This window comes from Haemaphysalis longicornis, unplaced genomic scaffold (genome assembly GCF_048455015.1).
Source record: "Haemaphysalis longicornis isolate Haplotype H1 unplaced genomic scaffold, Haemaphysalis longicornis Haplotype H1 scaffold_8, whole genome shotgun sequence".
NCBI lineage: Eukaryota > Metazoa > Arthropoda > Arachnida > Ixodida > Ixodidae > Haemaphysalis > Haemaphysalis longicornis.
Genome location: NW_027526445.1, coordinates 137,249,223 through 137,262,513, shown reverse-complemented (window position 1 = coordinate 137,262,513; position 13,291 = coordinate 137,249,223). Strand labels below are relative to the sequence as shown.

The 13,291-nt window shown below is 45.7% G+C and overlaps 1 protein-coding gene across 1 annotated transcript in view; it reads left to right on the top strand.

The window, feature by feature from the left end:
* Positions 1–13,291, top strand: part of LOC144148949 (lipase member H-like) — a 43,630-nt gene that overhangs the window by 23,097 nt on the left and 7,242 nt on the right. The window contains exon 2 of the mRNA XM_077680474.1: positions 3,495–3,848. Within this exon, the coding sequence (XP_077536600.1) occupies positions 3,570–3,848 (279 nt within the window). The 5' untranslated portion in view covers positions 3,495–3,569. The remainder of the gene's footprint in view (positions 1–3,494; positions 3,849–13,291) is intronic.

Genomic DNA, 13,291 nt, shown 5'->3' with positions numbered 1-13,291 from the left:
AAAGCGTCTGCAGGCGAATTTGCAGTATGGCGAAAGCGTGAAGTCAGAAGTGAAGTTAAAGGTTACAAATGAAGCGCACGTTTCTTTCTTTTTATGTCGCGCAGGCTATTTAGTTTGATAGGAAGAGTGTTTCAGTCGGTCGTCTTTGGAATAAATTTTCTACTTGGTTCGGCATTGTTATAGATCTGATTTGATTCTCAAAAGAATAACACAGAAAGATAAATGCTTGCAAGGCTAACACTGCGGCATTGGATTCGCCGACGCCAGTCAGCGCACGTAACTTCGTTGACTGCTTGTACGCCGCTTGTATTTCTTTTCTTGTGGACCACATGTTCGCTCCAACAAACTTTCGTTCCTTGAACAAAAACTGCGTTGTCGTTGACCACATGAAAATATAACGGTACGTGAGTATAACACATGCACGTTATTCAGGGCGATTTCGGACTATGGGGAAGCTGTCGCGTGAAGGACGGTCAGTGCCCTTGGGGAAGCAAGTTTGGTGGCTTAACACGCCCAAGCTACTCTTGGGCTATGGGGCGTGCCGTAGTGGAGGGAGGGCTGCAGCTTGATTTCCATTTGCTTGGTGTTATTAGTGTGCATCTTGTAGTAACTTGGTGCAAAAGTAAAAAAAAAAAACGAAAACGATAAACAGCAGAGAACATGACGGGGAAGCAAAGAAGTATTTGAAACTGCTTGACTTCAACCTTTAAAGAACGCAACCGGTCGAAAGGGCCCGAGGAGTTTTAGTCATAAAATTCCTCAGGACACTTTACTCTGGTTATGTGGCATGAATGAGAAAGCCTGATGGCTTCCGCTTGCCTTACATGCCTCCGGCTCTTCGGCCTTTTGGCGTTCTTGCATGATTACTGTTGCTAAGAATGTAGTTACACCCGACATCAAAAACTTCCCATACCGAGACACCGCTGTATTCCAAACCTTGGCTCCAACGAACAGCAGGCAGACTGCTGACTTTCCAGTACTCGCTATAAAGCCGCGAGCCGCACGTGCTCCTGTAGCCCGGACGGGCTCGCGCTGGTGTTGTGTTTTTCTCTGTTATTTCTCCTTTTGGCATAGTTCGTTAGCCGCATTCTATGCGCGCACGAGGAACTCTGGGACCACCCACTGTTCAAAACACGGCCTCTTAACCACATGAGCTGCACAAGGCTTTCACCTTCAATGGCCTCTGCTGCCACTGTACATATCCTGCGCTTCGGCATTCTTGGCGTACTTGCGTGGTCCGCTGTGCGTAGCCTGCACCGAAACTGCTCCACCTTAAGCACGTTTCATCCCTAGACATGACGGATATCACTCCGAGAGTTCCTACGAACACAAGGCAAACTGACAGCCTTTTCTGGCACGCAATGAGTCGGAAGGTCTCGTAGAGCCATGATGAGTCACTCTGTATTTGGTTTATATGTTTCGTTTCTCTTCTTGGCGCGCTTTTGTTCCATAGGTGCGTTCCACGCACGCACAAGAAAGTTTCTGCGGCACCCACAAGTCACAACGCCGGCCTTTTCGCCTTGTTGGGCACATAGTGCATTCGGCTTAGTAACAACGAAAATTAGCAGGGCAGAGTATATCAAACTAATCCCTAGTATTAAATTTCAAACGTCCTTCAATATTACCCGCCACTAATACAAATGACGGCAGTCTCAGCAATACTACTTATGAGTTACTTAGCTGCTCTCCCTACACAATCCGTCTCTCGTTTTTTTTTTGGTTTTCTGTGCCACACAGCGTCAGCTACACGGCTGCGTATTCCCCGCCGGTGGTGTCCACGTGCTCGGCAGCTGGTTGTGCGCGTGTTTGAACGAGAACTTGATTCTTATAAGGTTTAGGTGTTCCCCCGGCCTTCTTCCGGCAGTCCAACAGGGATGCATCTGTTAAATCTTGAGCGGCGCGTGAGTTACTGCTCCCTGCATTCTTGTGGATTCTTTTATTTCTTTATTTATCGCTCTCAGTGGACTCGTAAATGGCCGTGTCGCCCTAATTCTCTTCCTCGTTTTATAATGACAATAGCTTTTCTTGGGCGACTTCAACACGGAAATTTCTTGTTTTAGGTTTTTGTTTCTTCCACATCTCTTCTGCTTCCAACTGTTTTTACATACTTAAAGCAGAAGACTTTTAACCATGACTGGTGATTTCTGCACAAGGATTGCAACAAATGCCTATGCGGAGACATAATTTCTCAAAGACTATGGTTCGAGACTTCTAAACTGAGTATCTGACAGACAATGTTATGTTTTTCCCAAATATACCGATTTTAAAACAATTATAACATTTTTAATGGACGTAACATAGCACTCCCTGATTTTTACTTCACGGTTTATATTGAAAAACAGTTTGTAATATAGTATAATTGACGTCTATTAGCTCTCTCTATGGCGAATGTTTCGCAACACACTGTAGTAGGGATGCAAGGCTGCACATTGTGTAGCCCCAAGAATGCGGGCAGACATCGCTTATGTGTGTGGATATTTCACCACGTTCCCGAAACTTGCTTGACTTAAGCGAGCGAATTGTGGGCAGCTTATACCTGTTTATACGTAAGTTTGAACACGCATGTATAAAAAAATTTTAAGGCGAAAGCGACAAGTGCCCCAATAAGCGATAGACTGTCACTGTCGTGTTGCACTTGCTGTTCCGTCAAAAAAATGGCCGCCGTTTTTAAACACACAAATTCACAGTAGCAGGCCGCTGTAGAAGACCCCTGTGCTATTTTCACACGTTGCCAGCGGTGGGGAGAAATGTTGTCGTTTCTGTTGCTTTCTTTGTAACCGTAGCCACTTAAAGTTTGGCCAGGAATCTGGAGATTTGAGGGAAAAACGTGCCTGCTTCAGGAAGTTTACGATACTCTGAATCAGAAACGTAAAAGTTTTAACGTAGTGCGACAGCACGTCAGTAGCACAGGTGCACATGAGGTGCGCATAACACTCGTTTTAGGGAAGCTGGCATGTGCGCCACTGGGGTTGTTTACGTGTTTCGCGCCCACAGCGAAAAAAAATAGGTAAACAAAGATACGCATGCACGGTACAGCAGAAAAGAGGCCGGCCGAAGTATTTCACACTAAACATCCAAGATATGAAAGAGAACGAAAAGAAGCAACTACAATTAGGCGGAAGGGAGTGGTTATTAGGTGTTGCAATGCCTTTACATGCAAAGCAAGTAGGCAGATTTCAGCGCCCCGAGGAATTCTTTCATGTGCTTTCTATCCATTTTTGCAGCGTCGTCTATCAGCTGATTTTGAGCCTTACTTTACGGGAGTTCACAAAGGCTTAAATTTACCAATTATTATGCTGAGCGGATTATTACTGTCAATTTAAACCACGTACAATGAATTTGATGAATTCATTGTTTGCACGGATTGATTATATAAACAATGGAAGCTTTACATATTTTTAACCACGTGTTGGAAGGAATTCCAGAGCCATTGAATAAGGCAGCACTTCATTTCTTTGGACAAAAATCATGAATACGTCTTGTTTTTTTTTCAGATAACAAAATTAAGCCGTACACCCATCCCAGATGCCTGCTATGACAAGTTTGGCTGTTTCAACTTATCTAACGCAATGCGACTTTCCATTGGGGGTCCCCAGCCACCTGAAAACATTAGTGCGACTTTCTACTTTTTCGACAATGCCTCCAGTGACAGCATAGATAAGCTGTTGAACGAAAGTAGGAAGAACGAATCCATACCGGAAATGACCTGGACACTTGAAAATTGGAACCTGACCGCTATGAACGGGACCCTTAACACGAGCAAGCCCTTGGCAGTAGTGACCCACGGCCTCACAGGCAACAAGCGCACACCATGGATGCAACCACTTGTCAAAGCGATTCTTCAAAACGTAAGCAAATTAAAGCTACTCTCATATTATATTGCGAACGAAATCTTTCATTGACGTTCTATAAAACGCAAAACCTAAAATCGTGTCATTGTGGATTTGGTTTTATTTAACGTAATTGAAGCATTCTTCTACGTAACGTCAGCGTTACGCACGGCAAATATGGGTCATTTAAAATACATGGCAAGCTTGTGATTTAGATATGATTTTGGGTCGTAGCGGAAACATTTATTTTGTTTATTTTTGAAACGGTGTTTTGAAGGTTTCTTGTGTAATGTACAAAAGAAAACACAATAAATGTAATGTTTTTATTTCCGTAATGTATTTTCTAATGAAAAGAAAAAAATCTTGAAACACTTATTGGTTATTTCGTGTAATTTGCTGACAACGGTGAATATGACTTTCATTCTCATGAAGGTAATGTAGAACCTCAAGAAATATCCATACCAGAGAGAAAGCAACGCCATGCGCAATGACATCAAGGCATTTACTCAGTGAAGCTGTTGCGGCTATTTAGAAATGGTGTTAGATATTAAAGGAGCCATGAAGAGAAAACAAAAGTTTGTTTTATTCGAAAGATTAGGTGTTTCATAGTACCCTAAGCGCTTTCCCAGAAGCAAATGATGCTTTATTCACAGAGAAATAAGGCAATTTAAGCCAAAATTTTAAACCTCCCGCTAAATTGCACATTTCGTGACGTGAACTATGGCGTCATACGAGCCGGTCCATGAAACAGATAATTAGTATGTCGACTCCATATTACACCCACACGCGGGAATCAAACAGGAACGGCGGCCATTTTAAAAATACTAGTACCACCTAGTGCACCCGCAGCCCTAGTCATGAAATCGCCTGATCCCGAGAACAAAACTCTCGCCAAGAAGCTCGGGCTTGCATTTAACAACCTCACACCACTTGAACGCTCAATGCTTCTAAGTGCACGAGCGGCAGGAGTTGTGGGATACGCGGATGGACCGGAAAGCGACCATTCAGCGATAGCCACAACAAACGAACGCCCAGCCGTCGGCACCGCTGCCTCGTCAGCCCCGTCGCGACGGACAAATACAGACTGGTACGTATGTGCCGTATTTTTATTACGGTTAATAATAGTTTAATTTCAGTAGCAGTATCGCTTATGCCAGTTGGCCGGTGTCGTGTATGGAAAGCCGTTCGCGCGAGCTCTCTTCTTCGACCAGAAAGATACGAGAGTCAATGCGCGGTGTGTACAGCATTTTTTCCCCCAACGTCGGAGCGCTTTGGCGGCGATTTGACGAAGTCGGCGACGAGCGCCAGCATGTCCCAGGAGTGAGCTAACGTAAGGGTCCCTGCCGTAATCCCTTCCTCGGAAATGAAGCGAGCAAACTCGTACCTCCTTTAGCTCTCTTTCTCCTCCGTTTGCAAAGTTCACAAAACGTAGCCATTTGCTTCGCCGAGGTTCGTCGTTGGGCAGCACATGAAAGTAGATCTCCTCACCGGCGGGGATGTCGTACTCCGTCGACGATTTGCGGGCACTACACGGGCATTTCAAAACGTAGCACCGAAATTTCATTGTAAAGTAGTCGAACAAACTGAAGTTTTCAGTGGTTGTAAACTGTAAACGACCTCCTCACAATAGCAGCAAGCCAACACCATTCCGAAACTGCGACGACTGTCACTATCTCGTCGCTGCTTGCTGTTCCTTACTCCCCTCGTTTCTATTTTTACCTTTGCTGGTTGGCGATATGACGGCCAACCTGCTGTGAAGGGATTACGATACCAAGCAAGGTCGCGGCTGTGCGTGCTGGGACGGTTCGTTGGCCCCGAAGAGCCTCGAACCCGAAAATTCGTCTGCGTGACGGTGGCGACGGCGAGATGTCGAGTTCAGCTGGCGGTAGTTTCGTACGCATTGGCGTACACGCTTGCGTGCTCATTCGGAACTTCAACCGTTTACTCCACCGTTCTTAGTGTCATAAAAGGAATGTGCACTATGTTTAACGGGCATATAGCTCCCTATGCAAACTGGTAAGCCCTACCTAACTTGCGTTTGCTTTTGCCGGCCTCCGCCAATCGCAGAGCATTCTCGTGTGACGTCATAGATTCTGTTGCGGGAAATGAGCTGGTGGGTCACGTGGTCATTGCCTTTTTTCCTAATTATGTAGCTTATTTGAGCGATGTTTGTGTTAAAAGTGGTGTCAGTATGGTTCTAACGAGGCAATCTTTTGAATTAACCAAACTTGTGTTTTCTCTTCATGGCTCCTTTAAGAAAGATTGGGGTCGCGATGTAGTTGATCGTTTCTATCTGTATGGGGGCCCATTATCCAATGATTATGGACAGTTTATGGGGCCCAGTCGTGGTGTAGAGGTTGAGCATCGGTCTCGCGTGCAGAAGGACCGTGGCTCGATGCCCGGTGCTGGCCATTTCGCACCGGATTAAAAAAAAATCCGTGTGTTATTGCAATCGCAGAATGGGGCTTGGGGTGCGGGCTGACCCTGGCGACCATTGCCGGCAACACACTCCTTCACCAGAGCAGGATTGGCCACCCTGGTGTATTATCGGCCACAACCTCCCATTAAAGGGACACTGAAGTGATTTGTAAACATTGCGGGATTACTAGCGCAAATTGTAGTTCGGAGTCCGTAGGCCTTGTTTCAACCACTCTGGCCTCGTTTACGCGAATTTATTTACTAGAAAAATCAATTCGAAAATGCTGTCCTTCTCTCTATACGCTCGCCCATTTTCTGTGGCGTTTTCGTGTGACGTCAGCAGGAGATGAGCTGGAAAATGGCTGCGCTACTGCACGGTTCGCCGACCAGCCGACCTACCGATCGAGTCAGTCGGCCCAGCGTTTCGTCCGCCGGCCGCCGACGGGTCGTCGCTATTCGCTCACTCAATTTAAACTAAGCCACAACACCTTTGTGAATAAAAGAATGTGCCTTTCTTTACTTTGTTAGTTTGTAAACTGTGTCAAACGTGTCCGGGTCGCTCCACACAAGCGCTGCACAAGTGCACATGCGACGCTTCGCTGACTTTACGCCAGTAGGAAAATCTAAGGCCAATTGAAGGCGGGAGAAGAGTCAGCGAAGTCAATATAGGTACTATGAAAATAAAATCACTTGAAACTTTTACCGTACAGCGCAAAACTAGGGAGCAGGAAGCATTTTTTGCGCTGGGTAAACAAGCACAGCGGTCAGCAGCATGACCGCACATCTGCGAACGCTTTTCCGTCAAAGAAATGCAATTGCTAGACGTGAGACATTGTGGAAGTTTGGGGGACGCTTACTGCAGGAGCGCTATACAACAAATAGTCACATAAAGTACTTGAAATGCTTGAAATAAATAAAAGTGTAAACTGATTATACATTATAGACCTTATATATCCAGCCCGGTCGGTGCCGGCTCGTGGCCTAGTGGTTTGAGGCGCTGGAATTACTGTTTTGAAAGTCGCAAGTTCGAATCCCCGAGAGTACATGTTTTTTTTTTAAGTTGATTTTTTCGTATGCGGCCGATGTTTTCTGGACTGAGTTCACCCTTTTTGGGCCGTAACGTTCACTGCTCCACGAGCGAGATCGCAGAACGCGCGCATACTGGCAATGACGCGCTAGCGAGTTCTCGTTGGCGTGCTGTTGCCACAAGCACCGACTGCTTGCGGGCAGTGGGCCCAGGCCTCAATCAGCACACCCTTGGCCTGGTGCGAACTAGCTTTTTACGAACAAACATGAGTGAGGCAAGCTCCGAATATGCGGGAAAAGCGCATGGCATTTGAGAGTCTGCGGTGACGCGGAGGGCGTTCATCCACTGCGTAGGCCTCGTCTAGTGATTTCTACGATTCTAAGCCGCCCTGGGAGGTTTATCTTAGACATTTGACAGCCGACAACATGGCAGAAGCGCGGTACGGCGATTACTGAGATATCGAGAATGGCCATCCAACAACGCCATCGGATGTCAAGCATGTTGTTTTACAGAACCGAAACCGAAACCGAAACTTGTTTGATTGCTAACCTTGGGCATCGTCCAATCACGGTGCCCCCCCCTCCTGACGTCACAGCTTTTAGTTGGTGCGGCCGCCGCAAACCGCGCATGGTAGTTTTTCTTCTTTCGCGCTTTGTAAAATAATTACCGATTTGTCAACCGGATAAACGATGAATAGTGTGTTAATTTGAGCCAGTCTACACAGTGCACGAAAAAACGGGAGCTTGACAAATTCACTTCAGTGTCTCTTTAATACGCCAATTAACCCACGGCCCTCAGTCTCCAGTGGCTGCGAAGCAACTGACCACGGCGGCGGTCAGACCTGTGACGCAGCAGAGGGTGCTAAGAATACCTGGACCCGGGCAGGCCGCCTTTGGAATCTGAACTTGGCAACGTTTAACACCAGAACCTTATCTTGTGAAGCGAGTATAGAGGTGTTGTTCGAGGAATTAAAGTTAATTAAAGATATCATAGGGTTTAGTGAGGTTAGGAGGACAGATGAAGCGTTTACGGTGCTGAAAAATGGACACGTCCGATGTTACCGTGGCCTAGTGAACAGTAGAGAACTGGGAGTGGGATTTCTATTCAATAAAAGCATAGCTGGCAACATAGAAGAATACTACAGCATTAACGAACGGGCAGCATGTCTTCTAATTAGGCTCAATAAGAGGTACAAACTCAAGATGGTACAGGGCTACGCGCCCACATCCAGCCACGACGACCAGATTGTGGAACGCTTCTATGAAGATGTGGAACCGGCAATAGCTAAAGTAAAACCACAGTATACCGTAGTTACGGGCATTGGTGGATCCAGAGGGGGGGTCCGGATGTCCTGACCCCTCCCTTAATTTTTGAATTTAAACCTCCAAGAAGATGACCACTGAGGTCGCAGATAAAGGTGAATTGATGACTCGTTGTATTCCTTGTGTTTTTGCTTTCCCGAAATTTCAGTGAATAAATAAGGCTCCTCCTCCTCCTCTTCCTCATCATCATCATCATCATAATATTCATCATCATCATTATCACTGATAGGAGCTGACCCCCCTTTCAGAAAAAGCCTGGATCCGCATATGGTTACAGGGGACTTCAGTGGGGGACTATTATGGGGGACTTCAAGAAATAGCAGGGGGGACCTACTAGTCGAGTTCGCTTAACGGAATAACCTACGACGCATAATTAATACCTTCTTCTGCAAACGGGAGAGCCGGATGTGGACGTGGAGCAGCCCGAATGGGGAGCATAAAAATGAACTAGACTTCATATTTTGCGATAACCTGGCATCGGGAAGGATGTGGAAGTGCTCGGAAGGGTAAGGTGTAGTGAACACCGTATAGGAAGATCTCGAATTAGGCTAGATTTGAGGAGGAAATGTAAGAAGCAAGTACGAAAGAAGCCGATTAATCAGGTAAAAGTAAGACGTAAAGTAGAATAATTCAGGATCGCTCTGCAACACCGATATTAAGCTCTTACCGAGGAAGCCGAGTTTGCGACACAGGAAGCCAGCGGCAACCTTACACGCTTTATCACGGAGTCTACAGTAGAAGTCGCTGGCACGATGGCTAGACAGGATACTGGTAAACTTTCACAGGAGACGAAATATCTAATTGATCGTTTTGATGTTGCTCCATTTTGTTCTGTTGTTTGTAAAACGTTTTTCACCACTCCTCTCTGTAATGCATTGCCTTGAGAGTAAATAAATAAATAAATAAATAAATAAATAAATAAATAAATAAATAAGGAAACGGCCAACCATGACAATCTCCACCCAGCCGAGAGAATAGAACTAGCGGAGCTTTCGAAGTTAATCAATAAGCGTAAGACAGCTGACATAGGGAAGTATAATATGGAGAGGATCGAATACGCTGCAAAGAACGGAGGTAGCCAGAAAGCAGTGAACAGGCGTCTCAGCGTGGGGAAATATCAGATGTATGCACTTAAAGACAAGCAAGGCAATGTCATCACAAATAGGTATAAAATAGTCACAGTAGGCGAGGAGTTATATAGAGATCTGTACAGTAGCCGGACATCCAGGATAATAATGAATGGGAAAGTAGCTCCGAGGAGATAGACATCCAACCAGTAACGACCGAAGAAGTAAGGAAGGCTTTGAAAGAAATGAAAGGGGGCAAAGCACCTTGTAATAGTTAAACTGGCAAGCCTGTCCACGCAATGCATAATGACCATGATTGTGCCGGAATCTTGGAAGGACGCGAAAATCATGCTAATTTTTAAGAGGGGTGACATGGAGGACTTCAGAAGTTAGAGGCCCATCAGCTTACGGTCAGTCCTCTACAAGGTAGTTACCAGTGTAATCGCTAACAGAATATCTTCTTCCTCAGATTTCAGTCAACATAAAGAAAACGCAAGTTTTCCTAAGGGATATTCAACTATACACCATATTCACGCGATCAATTAGGTGATACAGAAGTGCGCTGAGTATACTGAACCCGTATATATAGCCTTCATAGATTTTGAGAAAGCATTTGACTCGGTTGAAACCTCAGCTGTCATTCAGGCATTACGGAACCAGGGTGTAGACGAGCATTATGGAAGAACAGTAGCGGATATTTACAATGGGTCTACAGCTACCATCATACTTTATAAGGAGAACAGTAAAATACTTATAAGGAAGGGCGTCAGACAAAGAGACAATCTCTCCAATGTTATGCACAGCACATTTACAACAAGTATTCAGAGCGTTGGATTGGGAACAGGTGGAACTAATAACTATGGGATAATACCTCAGTAACCTCAGATTTGCTGATGACGTTGCTTTGCTAAGTAACTCGGGAGACGAATTGCAAAGCATGCTCACCACACTGGACAAACGGAGTAGAACCGTGGGAATGAAAATTAATACGCAGAAAATAAAGTAATGCTCAATAACATCGGGAGAGCACAGGAGTTTGGGATTGATGGCCAGGCGGTGGAAGTGGTAAGCGAATATATGTAATTAGGTCAAGTTGTGACCCCGGATCCCAACTATGAGGCAGAGATAATATGAAGGATATGAATGGGGTGGAGTGCATTCGGCAGGCATTCTCAGATAATGAATGGCAGCCTACCATTGTCCCTGAAGAAGAAAGTGTATGACAGGTGCATTTTACCGGTACTCACCACGTAGAGATGTCTTGTACTTTGCAGCGTTTAAAGTTATATGAATAGCCACCTCAACGAGTTCACTATGTGAGCACGTTTGTAGCTACAGAGGATTGGTGTGAAAATACGAATGTGGAATGACGCGACCAGAGGTGGGGGGGGGGGGGGGGGGAAGAAGGGAATATGGACTTCCTCAGAAAATTTTCCAGCAGCAGGTAAGCGAGATGTACTGCTCCTTGAGGCAAAACTCCTTCATAGGGTAACCTAAACCCGCCCTCCCCCTTTCGCGAAAAAAAAGTCTGGCTTCATCCGGCGAATGGGCGCATTTTAACAGGAAGAAAATTGGTGTGTGCACCTCCTGCTCTTTGGCGCTCTTTGCCCCAGTTGGCCTTGCGCCATAAACATCCAACCATCATCATACTTTGATCAGGCCTATACCACACCTTCTAAGGGGTTAGCACGTTCAAAAAATTGTCTCCAATCCAAGCTGTGAAGGTGATTGGAAAACAAAGCTGTAAACGACACCCAGAACAATTTCCCATGCGACGTCACTTGAATTCACGCACGTGGCTCTACAAAGAGTGAAACGAGAGATTCTGGCAACAGTTACTTGGGATTCGCGGGGGCCGCGTATCGAACGCAGTAGCATCGGCCACTTCCGGGCTAGAGCGGTGGATGCCGCCGCCGTAGCAGGGCCGTGCGTCGGCAGAAAGAAAACGGAGAGGAGCGTCCTTCGAAGGCTGAGACAGCGGAACCTAGCGATCTTGATGTGCTAGCTCGGGGCTACAGCACCGCCCTACACAAGCGGAGACACTGAAAAAATTCGGTATATGAGCTTAGTGATTCCCATTTATACCGATTTAGACTAGTTCGTTTAGGAAATTTTTGAATAGTGAGAAATATGAGGGAACTTTTATAATCGCTATTTATTAGGACCAGTGGCTCCTCCTGCCTTTGGTAATACCTCTTAAGACACAACCGAATTCGTATTCATCAATTTAGAAAACAGAGTGCCATTCGTGGCAAGCAGTGCGCGAAGGGTAGCGTTTTTCTAGCGGCCAGATGTCTGTATGTGGTCTCTACATTTTGTTTTCCCGCCCCCCAAGCCAATCGTCAACGTATCTTTGCCGTACAACCACTTAATTCCGTCGGGTCCGGGTTAACCAGGACGTACCATCGAACAAGTTAAACAAGCCGTTCAAAGGAAGCGTACAATGGACGCGAAGCTTCGCCAAAATAGGCTCAAAAGAATCGTCGATAAAGCTGACGACTAAGCTGTACCGCCGACGCACCCGCCGGTTAGCAGGCACCTCCGTACAGAGAGCGCTGGGTAAATTCACCGCGCAATCTATAGAGCGTGCTCCGTGAGTAGAACCCTCCCCCCCCACCCTTACTTCCCGCCTTAGCCGTCGCCTCCACCGCGTTGGGAGTTTATTGTCCCGGACGCCGCGAATGAACCGTGGCCTGGAAGAAGTAGAAAGCTTTGCTTCAAAACGTTGCTGTTTTGTTAACACCTAAGCTTTTATGGCATGCTGATACAGGGTGAACATTCACGCACAGAGCGAAGACTGGCTACCTTGTGGGGCACCATAAAGCTACTCTTTAGGACTACTTGCCAAAACTAAACGCTCAAGTTTGTCAGACCACGTAGTATAGAATTCGGTAAAACAGCAATCCTTGAGACGTGCGAATAAGGACTAAGCGATTAGGAATAAGTGTTTTGTCGTGCACAGCAGCATCACAATGGTTGCATAAGAAATACTTTATGTAAAGTTGCTTTTGTTATTTGGCTGAAAGTAAGGCGCTGTACGATACAGAATTCAACACGTCGCCATTCGCAGTTCGACAATATGAGCTGGAGCTGTGGATATATCTCAGTTTTAGATTGCTTTGTCCCACTACAATAGAGAATGTATGAGAATAAGCAAGATTGCGTTGCTTTTACATTCAGAAGTGAAAAGAAAGGCTCAGTGTGAACAAGAAAACAACTTTTTTCCCTAGCTATGGTCGTGAAAACGTGAAGCAATAATTTTTGGAACCAGTGTAGCTATATTTGAAGGCACAAACACGCTACCGAGCTGTGGCTGCCGCATGCTTACAATGCAAACGTAAGTGGAAGTGGTTAAAAGCCCTGGCCAATCCCAATTTGTCGCGTTATACCCAAGTGGATATGCGACTTAGAGGATCAAAAAGATTTATCAACATCTACCAAATTGACCAAACAATGTACAAAAACCTGTGCATGTAATAGTTATAACGGTAGCCCTCATGGAAGTTCTGCCCAAGCCACAGCAAAACAAACTTTTGCTTACGCCTAAGTTTATTTGCGACTCGAAGGGTCAAAAAATAAAAAAATAACCGAATTGATGAAAAGGTCATTAGGAAAAATTGCTTGTCT